This window comes from Electrona antarctica, assembly GCF_951216825.1.
Source record: "Electrona antarctica genome assembly, chromosome: 6".
In the NCBI taxonomy this organism is placed as follows: Eukaryota; Metazoa; Chordata; class Actinopteri; order Myctophiformes; family Myctophidae; genus Electrona; species Electrona antarctica.
This window is the reverse complement of record NC_136811.1, coordinates 16,659,183-16,682,541: the sequence shown is the minus strand read 5'-3', so window position 1 is coordinate 16,682,541 and position 23,359 is coordinate 16,659,183. Positions and strand designations below refer to the sequence as shown.

Here is a 23,359-nt window from a genome sequence, read left to right as displayed (position 1 = left end):
GCTTTATGGGCTTACAGTCACACTGAGGGGGTGTTTTGTTCAGCCTCTTGTTGAAGGCATTGAACACTACTTGATGTAATGTCATAACAACATAACAACCGCAGACGCAGGGGGAAGGCTGTTCCATATTGTTATAGCGGAGCGGAGAAGGCATTGGGCGTTTTGACTTGAGGATTTCCAGGGCGTGGCTTGACAATACACTCTGGGTGATTCCACCCAAGGAATTTATTTACAGAAGGAAGAGACGCTGCTGACGTTATGGACACGCCATGACGCTTTCATGGACACTTTCGTGGAAGCTTCATGCACCAGAAGTTCCATGAATACATGGCAGTGAATGGAGCCGGCTGGACCAGCTTGTGAACAAACACTATTTCTGAACAATTGAGACCTTTGTCATATATTATAATCGGTTCAGGAATATAAAAGAAGACATATCACAGGTTGTTTTCTAATCACTTGCTTTTCGATGTGCACAATACATCGTTTTATTGAGGATCTAAACAGCGGCAGGTATCGTTTCTGTCTCTGAGGTATCGCATGTTTTGGCTTGCACGGTGGACAGTCTCGTGATACTTTGCACGTTCAGAAACGTACTTTGTGCTCTTTAGATACATCTATAAAATTCCACAGTGTACACATCGAAAAGCAACACAGCAGACAATAATGTGTTTTATGTCAGTGATTACTTTACAAAGGTAAAAATTCTGAAATGGTGTTTGTTCATGAGCTGGTCACCTGGCTCTCATTGACTCCAATGCATTCCACCGAACTTCCGGGTGTAGTTTGGCTCCCATGGTGCGACGAATCTGCCGCCTGGAATTGCATGATAGTGAAAATGATGTCGGTGTCCTTACCTTCTTTTTCGTATACCTTGATTCGACCTGGGACGTGAGCTTGGGGTAGCAGTGCTTTAAGATCTACTGGACAGCTGGGAGTCAGTGTGCGTCTTCTAGAGAACAGTTGTTGCTGTACGATGACTCGGCTCACTGATGGCGTACCGCTGTAGGGCAAAGTCCCAACCTTGTACTCCTGCATGTCCAAAACTGTCTGCCTTTCAGGAAATGAAAAAGAAAAAAATATCCAATGTAGTTATTATTTAGTCACAAGCTTTTGTTAATTCTTTTCATTGTCAACATATGCGTAAACCCCACAGAGAGAATTAACCAGGTTTCAAAATGTTTGCAAAATAGCGAAAGTGGACGATCCACTGTACAATGTCACAATGGCGGCGCTGTTCTCGATATTTTTGCGCGACATTCTTGTGCGATGAGTTGTGGTATTAATTTTGTGTGGAAAATAAATATGGAGACACAAAGTTTCCGCCCCGACAGTGAGGATAATGGTGCTTGGTAATATGGTGCAGGGTTCTTCTGGCTCAATTCCACTCCACTCTGTTCGCCTTCATCAGTTTCTCTGTGGGAGTTTGGAGCTGTCATCATCTGACCTTCTCAGCTCACCACTCATTACTCCCTAAATTACTGATTGCCAAACACTGGGTTGGGACCCATTTGTGGATCGCGGACACCTTTTTATGGGTCCCCTTATATATTTATTTATTTAGTAATTTCATGAAAAAATCCAAGAAATTCCATCAATTAGAAAACAAAATGTTTAAGAAGTAGTGAAAATTGCCGAAGTTCACAACGCGTCCCACAACCCAGGCAAACATCTAATTTATCTTTTGGGTCATGGGCTAAAAGTTTTTGAAACCACTGTCTGCACCTTTGACCCAATGGGCAGTATTATGCGTGTCTTAAGTACCAGGTCTTATGACTTACCTTAAGACCTGGAGGCGTGGTCAATGCTGTTTGGCCACTCAGAATAGCCAAATGGCATTGATCACACCTCCAGGTCTTAAGTTAAGTAATAAGACCTGGTACTTAAGACACGCATAATACTGCCCAATGTCTCTTTGACGAAAATAGTCAATGTACACCTCATTCAACACTCATAAACGTATGTATACTAGAATTTCGCGGGCCTTCGGCCCGCTCATCCCAGAGTTGCGTTGCCCCGCGTTGCGATACAGAAGTCCACAGATACAGAAGTCCACAGTGACACGCGTTGTATGCAGCTGTTTTGTGTTGCAGCGCGTGCGCGCGCGCGCGTGTAGTGTTGTTGTTATCCATATATGCGCCTCGGTTCGTCCCGTTTGTTCCACGCCAGGTGTCGACGCAGTCGTTTGTGCGATTGGCGTGTTTGCATTATTGTAACTGTGTAGGCATACCATATTCTGAATTACCAAAAAGGACACATGCGCGCGTGCATGTGGATGTGGATGTGCTCATGCGCGTGCACGTCGTGCACGTCGTGCATGTGCCGTGCGTGGGCGGTTCTGTTAAATTGAGATGTCAAAAGAATCTATAGCCTAACAATAAATGGATCAAATATGCTCTGTATTAGTTATGTATTTATTTAAAGCAGTGGCTGTGAAAGGTGTGATCCAGGGACCCTCATGGTTCCTTGAGGGGGTTCCAAATGGACCCATTATAGGTCTGTAACTGTGAGAGTGTAACACATGGACCCAAATGGACCCTTACAGGTCTGTAACTGTGAGAGTGTACAAATGTAACCAAATGGAGTGTTGTATAACTGTTAACTGTGATACTGTAGAAATGGAATGAAATGGGACTGTTATGGGTCCATTTGGTTTGACTCTCAGAGTTATGGGGGTCCTTGAAATTAAGAAGTTTGAGAACCTGTATGCAATGGCTTATCTGTTGTAAAAAGAGAGACCAGCCTATTCTCCAAACCATCATATGTTATGCTTTGCTAGGTTGTACGAAATAATATTGGGTCATTATAATTTGCAGGACTCACCGCGCGCACAGCTGCCTTGTCTGTGTTGACATGACATGGGCTTGCAGGACAGAACTTGTATTTGTGACAGACACATAGTTCCTTTGCAGACAATACAATGTGCTTCTCATTGGTCAGTCACAAAGCTAAGAAAACAGCAGCCTACTTTTTCTGCATGTCAATGATGAGATAGTTCTCCGCTGTCTGTCTATCTGCAGACAGCGGAGCAGCCAGCGAGCCTTTCTCTGATCTGCGGTCGGGACCAGTGGTAGTGGTGTGAGCGTGCAGCGCATGCAGAGTTATGAAGAATACACATTCCGGGGTTCGGGCTGAAAGTCCACCTCTCACAGTGTTTTGCCACTACGAACCATTGAACGTGCATTGTAATACACATTGGTGTGAATGGTCTGTGAGCGTAGCGATACACTACAGGCGATACGTGTGAAACCCCGGACATTTGAAGGAATGTATAAAACCACCCGGACTGGCCGGACAGGCCCCCAGAAGAGGACGTATGGTAAACTGTGTATGTAATCGCGGCGCTGTCCATCCAAGTTAGAATGAGTGTGTGTGTGTGTGTGTGTGTGTGTGTGTGTGTGTGTGTGTGTGTGTGTGTCTGGCTGCCCTGTGTTTTGCAGCGTGGGGATCGCCATGTGAGGGGGCTAGCCAATAAGGGCCCTGTGTTGCATGTGGAGAATTCTGTAGGTTAGTGTGTGTGGTGCAGCCGAACGGGGTGGTGAGAACATGAGGGGGATGTAGCACAGCAATCGGTGACCCCTACATTAAGCTGTGTTGCTCCCAAGATGCAGTGCAAATGCGTGTTGTAAGCAACCGTAGCCAATGGGAAAACAGGATGCAGTGTTGCCAGGTCCGCGAATTGTAAGCGAGTTGTAAGTAGCGTGTTGAATGGCATTTTTTCTGGGCTTGTTTTCATAGACGTGGCAACAAATTAGGCGGGGGTGTCGGTGCTTGTGGCGTGTTTGTGTTTATTATTGATATTGATATTGTTTGCGAGTGTGGACGGGAGCCGGCTTTAGTGGCAGTGCGATGACAATTTTGACGCGGCTGGTGTCGAGTGTGGCCGTGCGGCGCGACATGAGGAGATAGCCGTGGATCGACGCGGAGGGTAAGGCTGTGTCGTGTTAGTGTGTTGTTGCAGTGTGTGTTGCAGCGTGTTGCAGCGTGTCAGTGACGTAGTAGCTGGTGCCTTTTGTTCCTGTGCGTGTTGGGCACATGTTTTCAATTGTAATATAGGATGTCTATCTCACTGCTCCCCCCTTCTCCTTCTCTCACCTTATCTCTCACGCCCTCAATCCTCTCTCTCTCTCTCTCTGTCAGGTGGTGCGTGCGCTGGACGTGTTGTACAGCGTGGTACGGAACAGCCCCCCGCGGGAGCAGGTGCACGCCGTGCTGCTGGAGTGGGGCGTAGAGCAGCTGTACTGTCTGCTGCTCAGCCCCAGGTTCGGAGACGAGGCCAGGGAGAGGGTGTTCAGGGTGAGAATCTGATCACTGTACTGTACTGTACTGTACTGTACTGTACTGTACTGTACTGTACTGTACTGTACTGTACTGTACTGTACTGTACTGTACCTGCCACCGCCCTTCAGCTGCACAGGCACCTTTAAATTAAGAACAGGTTGTGCTGTTCTTAATTTAAAGGTTAAATAAAGGTTCAATCCATCCATAAAGGTCTTAAATAACTGCATTTCTGTAACTTAACTTGATTCACTCGAGTGTGTCTATTATAAGTGAGTGAAAAATAACTTGCGTAGTTTGAGACGTATGCGTAAGTTCTCAGCAAAATCCTTGGTTGGCTATTAGTAATGCTGTTTCTATTTAAACGAATTATTATGTGCACAAATCTTTTTGTTTTATACATTTCTTTTTAAATAAATTATGTTCAATGCAGGCCTGAGGAAGGTCTCTACACCAGGGGTTCTAACTTCTCAATGTTTTTGGCTGGGGACCCCCGGACATGCTTTGGCATCCCCTCCCCACCCCTAATACAAACTGACTGCAAAAATAACCTTAATTATAGAGAAAATATATCATAAATTAATACTGAAACCAGACATAATCATTAAGGAAAGTTTATGCATGTACTATGTACTATATAAACTCTTCATTTCCATTTTCCAGCCATTCAGTTGCATTTTTTTCTTTTTTTATATATAATTTGGGGACCCCCCAAAATAATTTGGCGACCACCCTTGGGGTTGCGACCTATGGGTTGAGAACCCCTGCTCTACACAACGGAAAAGTTACTTCGCTTTAAAATGTCTCTTGTACCGTGCAAGTTGGCTGTGTGCGGGTTTATTGTTTTATTGTTGACGTCGCCAGCTGCTCTTTGCCTACGCACCTGCTTTTATACCTTTTTAATCTAGTTGTGAATCATTGAACCAGGGACTACAGATGAAATCACTGCCAAGTAAACTTAATGAAATGAACATGTGCACATTGTCTCCAGGTGATGAAGAAGCTCCTCAACAGTGACCGGGTGTCAGAGCGCACCAAGCAGCGCATCAAGCTCAAGGACTTTGGCTACCTGGGCCTGGTCTGTTTCCTCGGGGACGTCCCGGTAACCATGGCGACCGTGCGCTGTCTGTACGAGCAGGTCCTCGCTACGGGTAATTGAAAACAGACCTTTCGTCCGCGAGGACACAGGTCTGTAGACCTACTAGCTTACGCCACATATTGTGAGCTTGTAGATCTGCTATTTGTCGTATGAGAATTATATATAGGGCTCAAGTGGTGTGTGTGTGTGTGTGTGTGTGTGTGTGTGTGTGTGTGTGTGTGTGTGTGTGTGTGTGTGTGTGTGTGTGTGTGTGTGTGTGTGTGTGTGTGTGTGTGTGTGTGTGTGTGTGTGTGTGTGTGTGTGTGTGTGTGTGTGTGTGTGTGTGTGTGTGTGTGTGTGTGTGTGTGTGTGTGTTTCTGAAAGAGGGTTTAAGCTGTTAAAACGTATCTGTTCTAGTGTTTTTTTTATTCACAAATGTATCAAAGGTTTATGGCCTACTGCTTGGCAGACGGTTCTGAGACAGCATTAATAGTATTTTCTGTCCCCATCTGTTCGCCCCTCCTCAGATCCCAGCCCTAACTTCAGAGATCTTCTGGCTGTGGCCTATCTGTCCCACAGAGCTGAGCTCGCTGTCCGTCTGGATGTCTGTCGTAAGGTCTGTCAGTCCAGATGTGCGGCGCCTCACTATCTTTACAGGCTGCGAGTTTAGACACATGCTAAGTTTGTGTCTCGTGTACGATGTAGAAAGTGTGTACATGTCCTGTCTCCTGTAGACAGGATGTAGACAGATCTGCGCCTTCACAGATACGGCCAGGGAGGGACATCTGAATTCAAGGGCCTTCACAGATACGTCCAATGCAATATTTCTGAATTATTGTTTCCACCAGTTTTAGCCCCTGCATTGAATTGAGATGTCACAACAAACAAAGTTTAAAAGTTTCTAGATACGAACAGCGAAGTGAAGTTATGTCAGATATAGACTCGGACATATATCCGACGTTGATTGCTCACGTAGAAAGTATAATCTAAATAGACCTTGTTGTTGTTTTTAGCGCTGTATCTTTTAAGCATGAGGAGCAGACTTAACCTGACTCCGCCAGATGGGGCAGCAGAGATTACACATGGTTCCCCACCCCTCCTGCTCCCATCTGGGAACTCTCAGGCAGAGTCGATGCACCGGCGATGCACCGGCCACCAAACGGCCTGACCAATCAGCGGCAGCTAGAGGCGGGATCAAGGCAGGACTGTGTGTGCCTTGGTGGCCGGTGCATCGACTCTGCCTGAGAGTTCCCAGATGGGAGCAGGAGGGGGGAACCCTGTGTACTCTCTGCTGCCCCATCTGGCGGAGTCAGGTTAGAGCAGACTAGCGCACGTGAGCTTTTTGTTACGCAGATTGGCTAGATGAGTCTGTCTGTCGAGGCTCAAAGCAACCACTTACCGTCCAGACTGATACCGGGGAGGAAGCGCGAGTGAATCCATGTTTTTAGTCTGGCCAAAGCCAGGATAATATGTATCACTGATACTCTCTCTGTCGTCTCCTCAGCTCTTCCATCTCATCTACTACTCCACTGAGGACTATGTGAAGCAGCTGGCCAAGCAGCCTGGGTGGCAGGACGTCCTGACCAAGCTGTACATCAAGGAGTCTTACGCCAGCAGCCTGGTGACGGAGACCCCCGTCCACAGACCCCCTCTCCACAGGTAGGCCTGTCCACAGACCCCCTCTCCGCAGTTAGGCCTGTCCACAGACCCCCTCTCCACAGGTAGGCCTGTCCACAGACCCCCTGTCCACAGGTAGGCCTGTCCACAGACCCCCTGTCCACAGGTAGGCCTGTCCACAGACCCCCTCTCCGCAGGTAGGCCTGTCCACAGACCCCCTCTCCACAGGTAGGCCTGATACAGTCATCCCACTACCACAATCGGAGAGGCAACGTTGCTGTGTGCGTCAGCTCATCATGGGCTGACCTAGCCTCATGTAGCGATACTAAATTCACTGCGTGGATAATGGAGATTAGTCTTGATTAGTCTAGATTTTTTTCTGCAATGTCTTGCCCCATATTTGCATACTGGGTCCTGGTTAGTTATAGTCATAGGCAGCTCCCGGCATGATCCGCCAGGAGAATCTAGACGCAGCTGTGCGACATGAGACTAATTAATTAGAGCGACAGAGAGAGAGGAGTGTGTGTGTGTACGGGTGTGCGTGTGTGCGTCAATTTAACAAAGGTGCAGACGATCAGAAATCAGCAGAGAGTGAGCGATGTTTGCGCTACTCTATGCCGAATTGAAGTGGACTCGGTCCCAGACTTTTTTTTTCTCCCTGGAAATAAAAACGTCAAACAAATCTGGTTGGCTCGTCACCATTTTGGCCATGAAGTCCTCCCACAATTGAAAGGGGCCAGACTTAATCTGCCTGGAGCAATATGCATTGCAAAGGCAGATGAAGGCTGGCTATGCGAGGCTAGGGCTGACCAGCACTCTACCTGCCTCCAAATTTGCCACAGACTCTTCACTTCTCTGTCTATGATCTAGGCTTATTATCCTGCCATCAATGTCTTCACTTATTAAACGCATTTTTCAGGCACATTTCAGCCACCTCTTTTGCCAATTAGGCCCACTCTACGCAACGTCGTCAAACAGCGTCAAACACATATCGTAACAAAGGTACAACAAAGGTACAAAGACTAATCGGTTCAAACTATCCTTTGTCCCGGCTGCTATTCAGCTGCTGAACAGCAGATAGCACTTTATTCTTGCCTCTTTGCACATATTGCCACACTTTGCTACTATTGAATGTCTCGAGTGCCCTGTTCTTAGATTTTAGTCTTAGTGTTTTGAATGGTGTTTGTTGTGTGTATTTTTTTTACTATTTCCCGCAAGGGACAATAAAGCTAACCTTGAACAACATTCCACAGGTTTCTGCATTACACCATTTTTCTTTCTTTGCCAAAGGCCTTTCAAGCTTCTAGTAGTCATAATTGCCTGGTCGTAGTTATTTTAAATAATTGCCATTATTTTTGCAATGTCTTTCCCATTCATCTGTGAAATGTATCTGTTGAATATTAGCGAAAGGTAGCCAATCTACAAGCTCGCAGCACACAATTCTTATTTATTATTATTATTATTTACAATTTTACAGATGATTAATGCAATTATTAAATGTATGGCCTGTTTAGGCAGTAGTACAGTATTTCTTTTGATTATTGGTACTGCCTAAAAGGATAACCACCAGATCAGTGGCCTTGTGGTTAGTGTCCGGGTTCGATCCCTGTCCGAGTCATACCAAAGACTCTGAAAAATGGGACCCAATGCCTCCCTGCTTGGCACTCATCACCAACATCAAGGGTTGGATTGGGGTAAGTCCCTCCGACATACTAGCATCATGTCCAGGGGGTGTACTTGTACATCAAGCAGCCTAACGCTTAGTAAACAGGAGATAGGCTCCTGGCTCGGCAAGGATTACTTTAAAGATGTGTTCCAATGTTCAATCCCAAAAACCCAACTGAAATCATAAATCACAGTTATTTGTATGACGACTAACGGTGACAACCGCATCCACAGGGAGCAGAACCTGGTCATAGAGGACGCGCCCGCCGACATGTTCCCCTTCCCGCAGGACGACGAGGATTTGGAGGAGGACGACGAAGGCAGCGGACAGCGGGACATCTCGGAGGGCTTCTCTGACCTGTCCATGTCTCCGCCTAACGGAGGCAGAGTTGGAGTCGGTGGCGGCGGCAACCTGAAAAGCTACGCGCCCTCGTCGCTCCACTTCAAGTCGTTCGACTCCATGGAGCAGGAGAGCTGCTCGTCCTCCTCCGTCTCGGCCACGGTGGACATCCCAAGGAGTGCCCTCCTGGACGAGGAGGGCACCTACCTCCCGCTGTCCCCCTTCGGCACGTCCCCCTTCGACATGATGGAGCTGGGAGCGGGGGGCAGCCTGGGGGGCGAGGGCGGCGGGACGGGCCCGCACACGCCCACGGCGGGCAGCCAGCCCGAGACGCCGTCTCCCCTGGAACACAGCAAGCCCTTCCCCCCCGCCCTCAGGGTCCGCATGAGCTCCAGTCTGTCCAACGTCCTGGACGACAACAGCTGTGGGACCGGCGACCCGCCTGGCAGTGGTGGTGGTGGGGACACCATCTCCAACACGTCCAACCCACAGGTATAGTCCTGTGTCCGCTCCCACTTTAACCACTTAAACACAGATTATAAAAATGTCTTCTAAATCAGACCGTTTTCTGAAAAACGTATTTTTGAGGAGCGCTAGCCCCTCCTATGTCCAGCTGTGTGTGTCTCACCCCATAGTGATGATTTGATTGGCTGGGGGCTTAAAAAGTGAGGACAGAAAAGTGAGGATGGGCCTGGGCCCTGGCTCAGCGGTCCAGGCACCATGGCCGGTAGCCTGAGTCTGGCAGTGTGCCGCGGGTTCGACTCCCGATCCCGACGGCCTTTACTGCATGTCACTCCCCCATCTCTCTCCCCCATTTCCTGTCAGCCTACTGTAAAAAATAAAGGCGAAAGCCGCAAAGAAAAACACATAAACAAAAAAAAGAAAAGTGAGGATGCCAAAAGTGATTGGCCGGAATGTGATAATGTATGATGATAAGAGTGCCCCTCACTTCACACGAGTGTGATTTTCCTAATGTCAGTGGTGCTCAAACGTTTTCATGTCAAGGACCCCCAAACTTCTATACACTGTATGTAATTGGCCGCCGACCCCCGTCTGAAATTGTTTTGTACCAGTGACCCCCCAAGAAGCAAAGATATGAGTTAAGGCATGTGAAACACGTTGCCAGTCAAAGGTCTAAAGAGGAATGTTGACAGTGAATACAGAGCGTTCAAACTATGCGTTCATCCTATCCTACCCAGTTTCATCAATGCATTTACAAAATAATTTGCTAGGCCAATATTATTTCTGGCAAGCCCGTTGTGGCCCCAGAGCCTGTTGGCTACCACTGACTTAAACCCTGTATACTTATGGCTCTGTTAGACTACAAGAACTAAGCAAACCATATACCGTAGTAGCATATGTCATGGGTTCTGGCTTTGTTTCCATATACGCTAAGGCTTGGTTTCATATAGGGTTCTCAGAACCTGCTCAAGAGGTGGCATTAAAGGGACATTTCACAGCGGGAAGAAACTCCAGTCACTCAATGTTAATAATATTTGTAGTAGATAACGGTAGCACAATTCGAAATTTGCACCCTATGGCCAGACAAATAATGAAGTCTGTGTGTTTGACCAGGGTTTACTACAATGGCCATAATGCTTTGGTGCACTGCCCCACCTTGTGGAGAGGAGGAGGGCTTTCTTACTGAGACAACATGTAGTCCAGGAAAGAAGTGAGACCAACGCCTGTGTCATCACCGGCATTTTTAAATACTAAAATATCTAAAACCACATATTCTAAATCTTCTAAACATCAGTAACATAATGTTTTGCAAAGGGTTGAAGTGCCCTTTAACCCTGGGTTCTGGCAATCCACAACTCTAGGTTTGAGTTGTGGGGTACCTCCTCTTTCAGGGGTGGTTAGTTATAATGAAAAAAAAAAAAAACATCACATGCATGACGCAATGCATGTCGGACCAACGCATGTCGGGAGCGATGGGTGATTTCCGCATGTCGGATAAGCGTGCGCACCCCGAACTTAACGGGTCAGGAAGAAGCATTTGTTTACTGGCGTTCCCCAGGGCTCTATACTGTACACTCCTCTTTCCCTCTACACCTACCTGCCTATTTGTGTCAGTGCCTTAGGCCCTCATTTATCAATGGAGTGTCAAATCTGCCTCAAATTCAAGCGTCGGTTTTGGAGTACGCTCACGTCAGCACTGCATTTATGAAGTGATCGCAAACAGCTGATCCTTGCTTAATTTCATTCCTAGCATTGATAAATGTGAGGGCTGAAATCAATCTGGCACGCCCTATAAAATCAAGCCTCGCCCCCGTTTTTGCAACATGAACAACTGCAATACGACCAAACAACTTATGGAAACCATAGTTACATGATGGAAAAAGCCCAATGTTTCCCCCGCTTGCAAGCCCAACTCAATGGTGTGTTGTATCTTAAATAAATAAAGAACAAACACCTGCATTAATTAAATAATAGCTGTAGGCCTACCCTACACGTCTGTTTCCCTCTCGCCTCGCTTGCCTGGCTGTCATGTCACGCACGCATGCATCTCAAGGCTACATGACACATCACAGTTGCATCGCCATGAATGGAATACGTTTGTAGGCTACTATATTAATTTTACCCATTTGTGCGCAGTGCACGTTAAAGCGGTTATGTAGGTAGGCGAAGGCAATCCCAGTGAAACTGCTCACTGCTGTGAGTTCTGTGGGTGAGTGATGCCTGCACCCACGTTAATGAGAGATAACCTGGCAAGGCAGTCATAATCAACGTTTATGGAGTGATTGATGAATGAATCATAAACCTATGGATGAAGGCTGGTATGTGCTGGAGCCACTGTTTAAACAGCAACACCCGCCGCGGTCCCGTCCCGACTCCCAAAAATGATCTCGCATAAGCACTCAGCCTATCTGACCCAGATGACCAGATCTGCCTTTTTGACTGTTAAAGCACTTATTTAAATGGGTGAATGATTAAGCCCCTTACGCCTATAGGCCTATAGCCTACAATTGAAAATAGGCAAGCTATATTGTCATTGCCACTTGGAAATAAAGGCGTGCAGTCAATTTATGCCTAAATAAAAATGTTATAATATCACAGGGATTATAGGCGTCTGATGTCAAGGCCAGTAAAGCACTGTTTGATTAAACATACACTTTACATACACTATTGTTTTTAATTGCGCGATTTTAATTGCTTGCAAAGTTGGAAATCTCCTACCAATTTCATGTGACACAAAGACACATCGTTGATGTTTTCCTTTATTATTTTTTTTATGTATATACATAGGATATACAGTTTTATATTAACATTTTAGGAGTGAATACATACAGTATGTTTAGATGCATGTGACAGCCTGTCAGCTGGTCAGCCAATGCTGCTCCGCTTTTCTACGACAGAAAAACGGGTGAGGACAAAGCCTACGACAGCTCCCGACCTGACGTGATTTTTGGCTGGGCGCACGCCGAAGTTTAAGTTCACACTGGAATAATAAATGACAAAGATTGTGGCGATTTCGGCGTGTGCCCATATTTTGGCGTACGGCGTTGATAAATGAGATTTTTCTTTTTTTTTTGCTGTTTTGAATAGTTCAAATAGCCAATCTACAACCTCGTAATGTGTCTAGATCGGCTAGTTCAACAATTTTAAAATGTATTTCCAAATAGCTGTGCTATTTCTGCAGAATGTGGAAATATGTCATTTTTGTTGACATAGTAGCAAAAGGATCATGCCAAAACACACTAGACACAAGAGTAAACACAGTATTTTCCACCTGATATTTAGGCCTGCCATTACACAGAATACTGGTGTTACAAAGCTTTCTTTCTATAATAGCTTTCATTTATATAGCGCATTTCATGAACCCAAGGACGCTTTACAAAATGTACCAACAACAATCAAAGACTATATGCCATAAGCCTGAGAAAATAAGTGTCTTTTCAAGGCAGCCTTAAAAGAGTCCAGTGTTGGAGCATGGCGAATCTCTATTGGAAGAGAGTTCCACAGGGTGGGGGCTGCCACACTGAACGCTCTGTCCCCGAAGGTTCGCTTGACTGCCTTGGGGACAGAGAGGAGGTCCATGTTTGTGGACCGCAGGTTCCGTGTCACAGGAGGTCTATAAATATATGTTGAAATTGCAATCTCTTATGTATACACAATATCTATATATACAAGTGAGAAGTTGTACCCAACCCAGGAAAAGGGACCCAAAGTCACACACTGCATACATCACTGACACGTCACTGACACACTGCAACACACTACACTCACACGGCAGTGACGTCACACACTTACCCTCCGCGTCGTTCGGCCGCTATCTCCTCATATCGCGCCGAACGCCGACCCTCAACACCACCCGCGGAACATTACTCATTGCACTGACACCAACGTTGCCTCCCTTCCACACCCACGCCGACATTGTATCTCTTCACAACAAACAATATCTCCCCAAGCACCGACACCCCCGCAAGCACACACTCACATGTTGCCAGGTCTATGAAAACAAGCCCAGAAAAAATGCCATTCAACACGCTACTTACAACTAGCTTACAATTCGCGGACCTGGCAACACTGCATCCCGTGATTCCCCTCTTTTCATTGGCTGCGCCGCCAACATTGTTGCCACGTCTATGTAAACAAGGCCGCAAACCCTGACTTCCTACAGCCTACAGCCTATACTTACACACACTACCACTCGCTTACAATACGTGGACCTGGCAACACTACATCACCCCTTCCCAATGGCTCAAAACCCCACCACGTGACCCACGTGTTTTTCGTGTTACCTTTCACACTTCCGGAAACACTACCGGAAGTTACACAGTACACACACACACACACACACACACACACACACACACACACACACACACACAGTGTACAGCCTGCCGGAAACCAAAAGTAGAAGAAGAACAACAACAACACAGGTTCTACACTGATTCTAACTTGGATGGAGAGCGCCGCGATTACATACACAGTTACAATAATGCAAACACGACCGCGTCGACACCTGGCGTGGTACAATCGGGACGAACCGAGGCGCATATATGGATAAGAACAACAACACCAACACTACACGCACACATGCGCACTGCAACAACGCGCTGCAACACAAAACAGCTGTGTACAACGCAGTGTCACTGCAGACACATGTGTGTGTGTGTGTGGTGTGTGCGTGCGTGCGCGGGGGGGGGGGGTTGGATCGCCTCGCGATGCAGCTGAAATGGCACGCACGCACACACACACACGCCACAAAACGCTAATAATAATAATAATACCAAATAAGAACACTACACTAATAATAATAATAATAACAACAACAACAACAGTACAGAGAACAGTACAGTACACATGAGTACAGTACAGTACAGAAAGAAAGCTCACATCAGAATATTAATCCATGTAATAATAATAATAAAAAATAAGAACAAACACTAATAACAACAGTACAGAGAACAGTACAGTACACATGAGTACAGTACAGTACAAAGACTTACAGTACAGTACAGTACAGTACAGTACAGTACAGTATACTGTTCCTGCGCCTTGCCATGCTCGCTTTCATACGCAAATACACAAAACCAAACAGGGCCACTCAGCCAGCTTGGCAACTTTGCGCTTTCCAAGCAAATGCATAAATGAAAACATCATGGGTTGCCATTGCCTTCTTCCCATTTGCGACGCATCGCATGGCGCTAGGATGAGCGGGCCGAAGGCCCGCGAAATTCTAGTTGTATACAAGACTTTATTTTGGATATAAGGATATTTAGGATACCGACACATTCTCGATAAAGAAATGCTGTTGTCAATAGAGTTTCAAATCACTGGGAGTCACAAGGTCCAGACGTTTAAATTCCTTCAGCAGGCTATTCTTAGCTTAATGTGCAGAACATATCACTTAGTTCATACCCAACTCAGTCCCAGCTCCCAACTTTAGGAATTGTAATAATCACAGTAACTACATACAGTGCCACATCTTCGGGGAAATAGAATTGAGAGAGATCAATCGGGCAGTTTCAATATCCCCTGTTCAATTCTGTGTTGAACTTTCTTATCCCTGTCTCTCTAATTATGTGCTATACCAGTACCACTGGTTCCAAATGTGGGGTCTCAGGGACCCCCAGTGTTCCTTGAGGGGATTCCAGGGGGTCCTGAGCTAATAGTTCGGATTTCGGAACCAAATGGGCCCATAGGGGTGTGTAACTCTGAGAGAGTACATTACATTACATTAGTATTATTTTAAACTTTAGCTGTTGAAAAATAGCAGATCTACGTGCTATTGAAAAATCTGGAAAATGTGCCGCAAATCTTGGAATAATATATTCTTTCACAGCAAACTTTTTTAAGTCATATCTTTGCTTCTAGGGGGGGTGGGGGTCCTTGGAACAACATATTTTAAGATGGGGGTCGGCGGCCAATTACATAATGTTTGGGGTCCTTGACATGAAAAGGTTTGAAAAACACTGACATAGAAACATAGGTTTTTCAGAAAACTGTTCTTTTTTTAGAATCAGTGGATTGGGATGATGATGATGATGTCTTTTTTTGGGTGTGTTGCTTGCAGCAGACGCCAGAGGAGGAGCTGTGCAACCTGCTGACCAACATCGTGTTCTCGGTGCTGTGGAGCGGCAGTGTCCCCACGGAGGGACAGGGACAGGAGGATGCCGTGTGGAGGGACAGGGGACAGGTCTTCTCTGTCCTCACCAAGCTGGGCTCGTCCTGCCAGCTGGTCCGACCGCCCGATGACATCAAGCGCAGGTCAGTCGGTGCTGGCGGTCACGTCTCGCGGGCAACAGGGGGTGCTGTACACCCCGGGAGGAGGAGGAGGAGAGCGTTCACACATTTTTTAAGCAACCATAGAGTGCTGAGTTAAAGCTCAAACAAAATAAACACAAATGCATCCATGTCTTCAACTACACTCTAGAGTCTAGACATTGGACATTAAGCAAATTACAGGACACATACTTACTTACTTACTACACTTACTTAATTATGGACAGTTGTAGACAAGTGAAATGATTTTGGCTTCAAGCCTTGGTTTAAAAACACCCATGGCATTCACCTCCCTATAACCAATACCACAGTTTGTAGTGTTGGTTGTTATAGATTTAGTGATACCTTGGTACTGTAGTAACCGTTCTCCTATCTGGGCGTGCATGTGTGCGTGCGTGTGTTTGTACTGTACTTAAGTACAAGTTGAGGTATTTGGACTTTACTTGAGTATTTCCAATTTCCAGTACTTTTACTCCACTACATTACAGACGTGTACATTGTAGATTTAGATTATTATTACAAAACATGCATTACCCACTTCAGCCCTACAGTATACATTTTGGGCATTTGAAAATTGTGAGCTTGTAAATCTGCTATTTTCAAATTATTTTTTACTTTTACGTAAATTTTTATACCAATACTTTTGTACTTTTATTTATATTTTTATTTCTACATTGCAGTATTGATACTTTTACTGAAGTAAAACGTTTGAGTACTTTTTTCCATCACTGTGTGTGTGTGTGTGTGTGTGTGTGTGTGTGTGTGTGTGTGTGTGTGTGTGTGTGTGTGTGTGTGTGTGTGTGTGTGTGTGTGTGTGTGTGTGTGTGTGTGTGTGTGTGTGTGTGTGTGTGTGTGTGTGTGTGTGTGGCGTGGCAGTTTTTTGGAGATGATGCTGGAGTCGTCTCTCTCAGACCTCAGGGACTGTCAGGGCGTGTCGCTGCCGTTCTGTCCCAGTCTGGTCAGACTCCTCAGGTTGCTGCAGGACTTCCTGTTTGCCGAGGGAACCGACAACCACGCTCTGTGGAGCGAGAAGGTAGCACACACACGCACGCACACGCGTACACAGTACACAGACTGACAGTCAAAGTCGTACGATTTGTCAGACACGTTACCACAGTGAAATGTGTTATCCGCATTTGACCCATCTCTTGGAGCGGCGAGCTGCAGCTGGGAATCATTTCATTAGTTTATTTAACCCCACAATCCAATCCATTGATGCTGAGTGCCAAGCAGGGAGGCATTGGGTCCCATTTTTACAGTCTTTGGTATGACCCGGCCGGGGATCAAACCCCCGACCTCCCAGTTTCAAGGCGGACACTCTAACCACAAGGCACACACACTGTCTGGTGCACACACACATACACACACGAGCACGCACGGGACAATGAAAACCATTTTCACATTTTTGTGTGCCATTTGTAAGCCCATCCCTGAACCTAATCACAACCCTTAAACCGAGTCCTGGTCCCTTATATGCCTAATCCTCCTAACCCTGGCCACAACTTGAATATTTTACTAATTGTAACCGAAGAATCTTTCGTAGCCGTGAAACTCACACACACGTACGCGCACACATGCACACACATTTTAGTTTGTTATTTGAATCTGCAAATTACAATTCATTTTACAGGGAAACAAATATAACAGTTCATGGGCACCTAAGGATACACAAGGCACCTTCTTCTACACACAGACAAACTGCCTATAACAGATGAAACAGAGCAGTATTTGGCAAGTTGTTTGGCTTTGCTCTTTGTCACGCCAGCTATTGTTAGGCCACTCGTGGTCAATTTCTGTACATGGTCTCCAAATCTTAACTCACACACACACACACACACACACACACACACACACACACACACACACACACACACACACACACACACACACACACACACACACACACACACACACACACACACACACACACACACACACACACACACACACACACCTACAGTTGCATTGGAGAGGACCAAGGCCAACTCAAGAAAGGACTCTTTAGTTGCAGTTAAATGTATCTATATGTTTTGTGAATCGTTACACAGACATTCTGTCTGTGTACCCAATATAATATCTCTTATCAGCATGAGTTTGTGGTGATGTACTGTAAAGCACTTACTGTATCATTCTTTGCATTCAGTTACCAAGCAGGTACATTTTAAACACCATGTACATCAGACCCTTTACATCAAGGCCAATAGACTAATCATTGGTTTGGACCAGTACGTTAAAACTGAACCGGTCTGGGTGTCGACTCCTGTCCTTTGATGTTTATTAATGGTAGCTTCCTTCATGTCATATGCTATCCGTAATAATAACTTCATCTATATTGTATAGTATTTTTACAACTGTATCTGATGCAGGTAGAGCTGCATTTTTAAATGCAAATATCTCTGGTTTGCCTGGGGGTTGTTTGGAGGTCACGAGGTGGGGTCAGGTGTTTGTTTGGTTGACGGTTGTTGGTGTGTGTGTGTGTGTGTGTGTGTGTGTGTGTGTGTGTGTATTTTAGATATTCGAGGGGGTGGTAAACCTGCTGGACAGGCTGCAGGCGTGGCACAGCGTCCCTGGCAGTCCAGGGAACACGGAGCTGAGGGAGATGGCTCAGATCGGCCTGCGCATCATCACCGGATACATCCAACAGCAGCACTCCCAGGTCTGTCTACAGCAGTGGTTCTCAACCAGTGGTCCTTGAGAGGGTTCCAGGTGGTCCCCAGCTAGATGATGGAACCAAATGGACCCTTATAAATGTTGAATAGAGGAAAGAAGCGCTGCCATGGTCCTTTGTAGTTGTGAACTGAAAACAGGTGCTCGTTGGCGAGGGTTCAAACATGAATAGATAAAAAAGGGGTCCAAGGCACAAGTGAAAAAAAGCCTTTATTTGTATTGCATGGCAAAGATCCTTATAGATCTTTAACTTTTGAGTGTAAAATGAAACCAAATGGACCCATAAGGGTCCATTTGGTTTCATTGTACACGCTCAAGAGTTTAAATTATTGTTAAACATCTGCATTACTTAATTTACAAGAAGTCTACACAATTATTGGGCTTGGGCTTGGTCGGTGCTTGGGCTTAAAATGGTTCACAAACATCACCTCAAGATATTTCCAAACGTATTCGCTCGTAAATCAGTCCATGCACCCAAAGGTCAGGTTCATCGATCAAGCACTTCTATTCAGACCTTCCTCAATTCCACCACGACTACTTAACTCCTCCTCCTCACCTCTAGCACTGAAACACCCAACACAGACCTCAGCCACCGTATCTTGTATCCCACGTGCCTCTCACAAACCCAAACCACATGTGCCGTCCGAACAAAAACAGACTGCCGCGGCCAATATTATTCAAATTAATTAGAAATAGCTCATGGACCAGTCTTTCCTCCCTGTCGTCCTTTTTGATAAAAGCCTGTTTAGACATACCAGGCCTTGTAGGGATGTGCGTACACAGACACCGCAGGCATTCCTAAAAGGGAGTGTTTCTCTGTATGAAAGGGCAACTCCTCACAGAGTATTTATGACTCCTGTTGCTACCACCACTCTAGCATTGTGGAACCATGTGGTCATAAATAACAACTTCATATGAATTTCCATCATGGCTTCTTGGCTGGGATTGGTGTGTGTGTGTGTGTGTGTGTGTGTGTGTGTGTGTGTGTGTGTGTGTGTGTGTGTGTGTGTGTGTGTGTGTGTGTGTGTGTGTGTGTGTGTGTGTGTGTGTGTGTGTGTGTGTGTGTGTGTGTGTGTGTGTGTGTGTGTGTGTGTGTGTGTGTGTGTGTGTGTGTGTGTGTGTGTGTGTGTGTGTGTGTGTGTGTGTGTGTGTGTGTGTGTGACGTCCCTTCAATAAAGATGTGATATATGAAATTGAAAAACTGTGGATGTCACTCAGGGAAGGGAAAATCTTACAGCTCTTTATACAAGGGGAGGGTAAAAGTAATGATTTATACTTGCTTTGTCGCGCACCAGAAATAGCTGATGTGAGCTTGTAGATCAGCTGTTTTCGGTACGCAACTACGTATAAATCACACTTAACACTAGAAACACTAATGTTCACAACATAAATCACCGTTACTGTATTGTGTTAGTGTGCTTGTGTATCTCTTGGCGAGGATTATGACTAATCTTTCTTGAGTCAAACCAATCTGATGATCATCTTATTTATCTCTCTGGAGAAGTGTTAAACTCCAAAGTGCAGTGTATAGTAGTTACAGTAAACGGGAGGTACAGGAGGAGGGGGGCAGCAGTGGCCTAAGGGCTTGATGGGGCGTGCTTGTCCCCGAAAGGTTCCCGGTTCGATTCTCCGGACCGGCAGGAAAACTCTGGGTGGCGAAGTGAATGGCCATGCGCTCCAACACTCAACCCCTCTCTCTCTCTCTCTCTCTCTCTCTCAACACTGCCCAAGTGTCCTTGAGCAAAGCACCGAACGCCTCAAATGCTCCGGTTGAGCTGCTCAGTGGGGAAACGGTATAAAACTGTGGTTGCACTTGTCAGCTCCCAGGTTTAACCTATTGAGACCAGATTCTACAAAATGTCTTCCTCTGAATCTATATAAGTGGTTCTCAAACTATTTCATGTCAAGGACCCCCAGAATTATATGCATTTGGCTGCCGATCCCCATCTCAAAATATGTTGTTCCAGGGACCCCCAGAAGCTAAGATATGGGTTAAAAACGTTCGCTGTGAAAGAATATATATTCAAAGATTTGAGACACATTTTCAAAATACCAGATCTACAAGTGTAGATCAACAGCTAAAGTTTAAAATAATGGTTAAAGTGGTTAAAAGATAAGGTGACACAGATGCGTCCTCAATTCCCAGGTTTAAGGACATATAAAGGTAGACGTCCCTTTCGGCTCTGGAGTGTATGTGCTCAAGGGAGGGCAAATAATTCCAGAGATTCCTTGCGAACACTGCGGAAGCATGAGTGTGCGTCACAGAGCACATGTAGTCCAAGTCCCGGAAAAGATGCGCTGTGATTGGCCAGTAGTCACTCGAGTGCCAGCGTGACGTAGCGTGCCTTCCACTTTTCCGCTGTACTTCCTGTGTAAATTCCTCCGCCCTCCCGTCGACACACATGGCTCCAATGAACTGCAGCGGCCAATGAGGCATCTATGGTTTAAGGTGTCTGTGTGTGAAGGGGGCGTGGCTGGAAACAGAGTTCTCATGCTCAGCTACCACCCTGGGTAAATAAACCATTAAGGGGCATTGTTTAACGACTGTCCCCTCCAGGTGTCTCCTTCTCGTTTTGAGTGGTGGAAAAAGTACTCCAATGTTTTACTAAAGAAAAAGTACCAATATTGCAATGTAGAAGTACTCCGTTACAAGTAAGGCCTCACTCAGACCTTTACTGCATTGCTGTATGCTTGTTGGATGAATGTTGTGTAGTGTCATGGCCGCCCCAATGCATTTCCAATGGAAGTCACATGGTTTGTAGTCCACATTTTGGACTACAAGCTGTTGTATGGCTTTCGGCTGTGTTTCGCCTGCGCCCCTCCCCCTCATACAACACAAATGTTGTGTCAAACCATGTGACTCCCATTGGAAATGCATTGGGGCGGCCATGACACTACACAACATTCATCCAACAAGCATACAGCAATGCAGTAAAGGTCTGAGTGAGGCCTAAAAGTCCGGAATTTCAAAATGTACTCAAAAGTATGAAAGTATTGGCATCAAAATGTACTCAAAGTACCAAAAGTAAAAGTACTCATTAACCCATTAAGCAGAATGTCTCATTTCAAGTTTTCAATTGTTTAAAAAAATGTTTTGAAAATAGCAGATCTACAAGCTCACAATTCGTCACTTTGTGAGCTTGTAGATCTTGAGCTTGTAGATTTTTATGGAGTAAAAGTACAATATTTGCCTCTGAGATGTAGTGAAGTAAAAGTACTGGAAGTACTCGGGTAAAGTAAAAATCACACCCGTGTGAAGTGAGGGGCGCTCTCATCATCATACATCATCGTAAATCACATTCCGCGCTCAACCAATCAAATCATCACAAATGTCATTCCGGCCACTCACAATTTGCGTCTTCACTTTTCTGTCCTCACTTTTGGCTTCAATGTTTGTGTTTAGACAGACTCCAAAAGCTGGACATAGAAGCGGCTAGCGCCCCTCAAAATACCTCAAAATTGTACTTAACCCATTTAGGACTGAGACCAGATGTTTCTATATCGGCGGTTTTCAAAATATTTCAAAAATTATATGTAATTGGCCGCCGAACCCCATCTGAAAATATGGTGTTCCAGGGACCCCCCCCCAAAAAAGACTTCAGTTAAAACGTTTGCTCTGAAAGAATATTGAAAGATTTGCGCCACATTTTCACGATGTTTCAAACATAACAGATCTACAAGCTACAACGTTGTATTTTTAAGTAAATGCGCTACGTTCCTTTCCACCGCCGTCCTGCAGGTGTGCGTGATGGCGTGCGTGAAGCTCCACAGCCTCCTCCAGACCGTGCTGTGCCTGAGCTGGGAGGAGGTGTGCTTCCTGCTGGGGCGCCTGGGCGCCCCCCTGTGGCCCGCGGGCGTAATGACGACGGAAGACGCCACCACAATGATGATGAACTGCAGGAACTCGGAGACCTTCGGCCAGCTGGTGCCGATCGTCCGCACCCTCCTGGATCAGCACGCCGACCCCATCACCCTGCACAAGCTGCTGCCCAACCTGCCCGTGACCAACGGCAGTGCCACCTTCGCCCAGGACCTGCAGACCTACTGCCACACGGCCGAGTGGCAGGGCTTCTATCAGAACCAGGTCAGTGGCTCGAATCCATCCCACCACTCCCTGCTATATGACAGGTCGTCTCGCATTGCCAGACTGTTGCCTCTCGCAATTTCCAAATGCTTCCATCATACAGTCTGGAGCAACGGAAGTTCTATCACGAGTAAAATATAAAGCAGAAGTGGAGCCTCCTCCTCACTTCCGTTTCGTCTTCACAGTCACGCAAATTTATCCTAATATAAATATAAATCATCTAAGCATATATAGCTTGTTGCTTAGCAGAAAAGGAAATTAAATAAAATCGCGACCCCTCGGGGGGTCGCCAATATTATTTTGGGGAAAAATGGAAATTAAGAGCATGCATAAACTTTCCTTAATGATTATCTGGTTTCAGTATTTATTTATGATGTATTTTCTCTATTATTAAGGTTAATGTAGCTGCCAATTTGTATTGGGGGTGGGGAGGGGGTCGGGGCGGGGGTCGCGAGACATGGCCAAAGCATTCAACTATATCCCCCTTATCTACAGTAAGGTCTACATTAAGGTCAAATAGACAAGGGGTTTTCAACTGGTTGTGAATGAGGGACCACCACCCTGACTACGAATCAACCTGGGGACCACTGTTGTGTTGGGTGGGGACATATACATATACATCCCACTGTTTCTCAACCAATGGTATTGGTCCATTGATGACTACTAATAATGTGACTGTCCTAATAATAATGACTCAACCAGACAATCCGCTGCACTTCCCCCTCTTGAGAGTCTAACTCCCTTTTTCTGCCGAATTTCTTGACCTCCAACTTGCATGGACAGTCATCATAGATAGGTCACCAGGTCATTGTTCAGTTCACTGTTTCTCAACTAGTGGAAAGACATTTTTTTTAAATCAACAAATCCTACATTACTAAATGAATGGTCAGGGACCGCA

The 23,359-nt window shown here is 45.8% G+C and overlaps 1 protein-coding gene across 2 annotated transcripts in view; it reads left to right on the top strand.

The window, feature by feature from the left end:
- nbeal2 (neurobeachin-like 2) overlaps positions 1–23,359 on the top strand; it is a 120,289-nt gene that overhangs the window by 60,369 nt on the left and 36,561 nt on the right. For both annotated transcript variants that reach the window (XM_079504424.1, XM_079504423.1), the window contains 9 exons: positions 4,141–4,296; positions 5,270–5,429; positions 5,884–5,972; positions 6,861–7,015; positions 8,873–9,470; positions 15,502–15,695; positions 16,587–16,743; positions 18,223–18,366; positions 22,117–22,461. In XM_079504424.1, the coding sequence (XP_079360550.1) occupies positions 4,141–4,296; positions 5,270–5,429; positions 5,884–5,972; positions 6,861–7,015; positions 8,873–9,470; positions 15,502–15,695; positions 16,587–16,743; positions 18,223–18,366; positions 22,117–22,461 (1,998 nt within the window). The remainder of the gene's footprint in view (positions 1–4,140; positions 4,297–5,269; positions 5,430–5,883; positions 5,973–6,860; positions 7,016–8,872; positions 9,471–15,501; positions 15,696–16,586; positions 16,744–18,222; positions 18,367–22,116; positions 22,462–23,359) is intronic.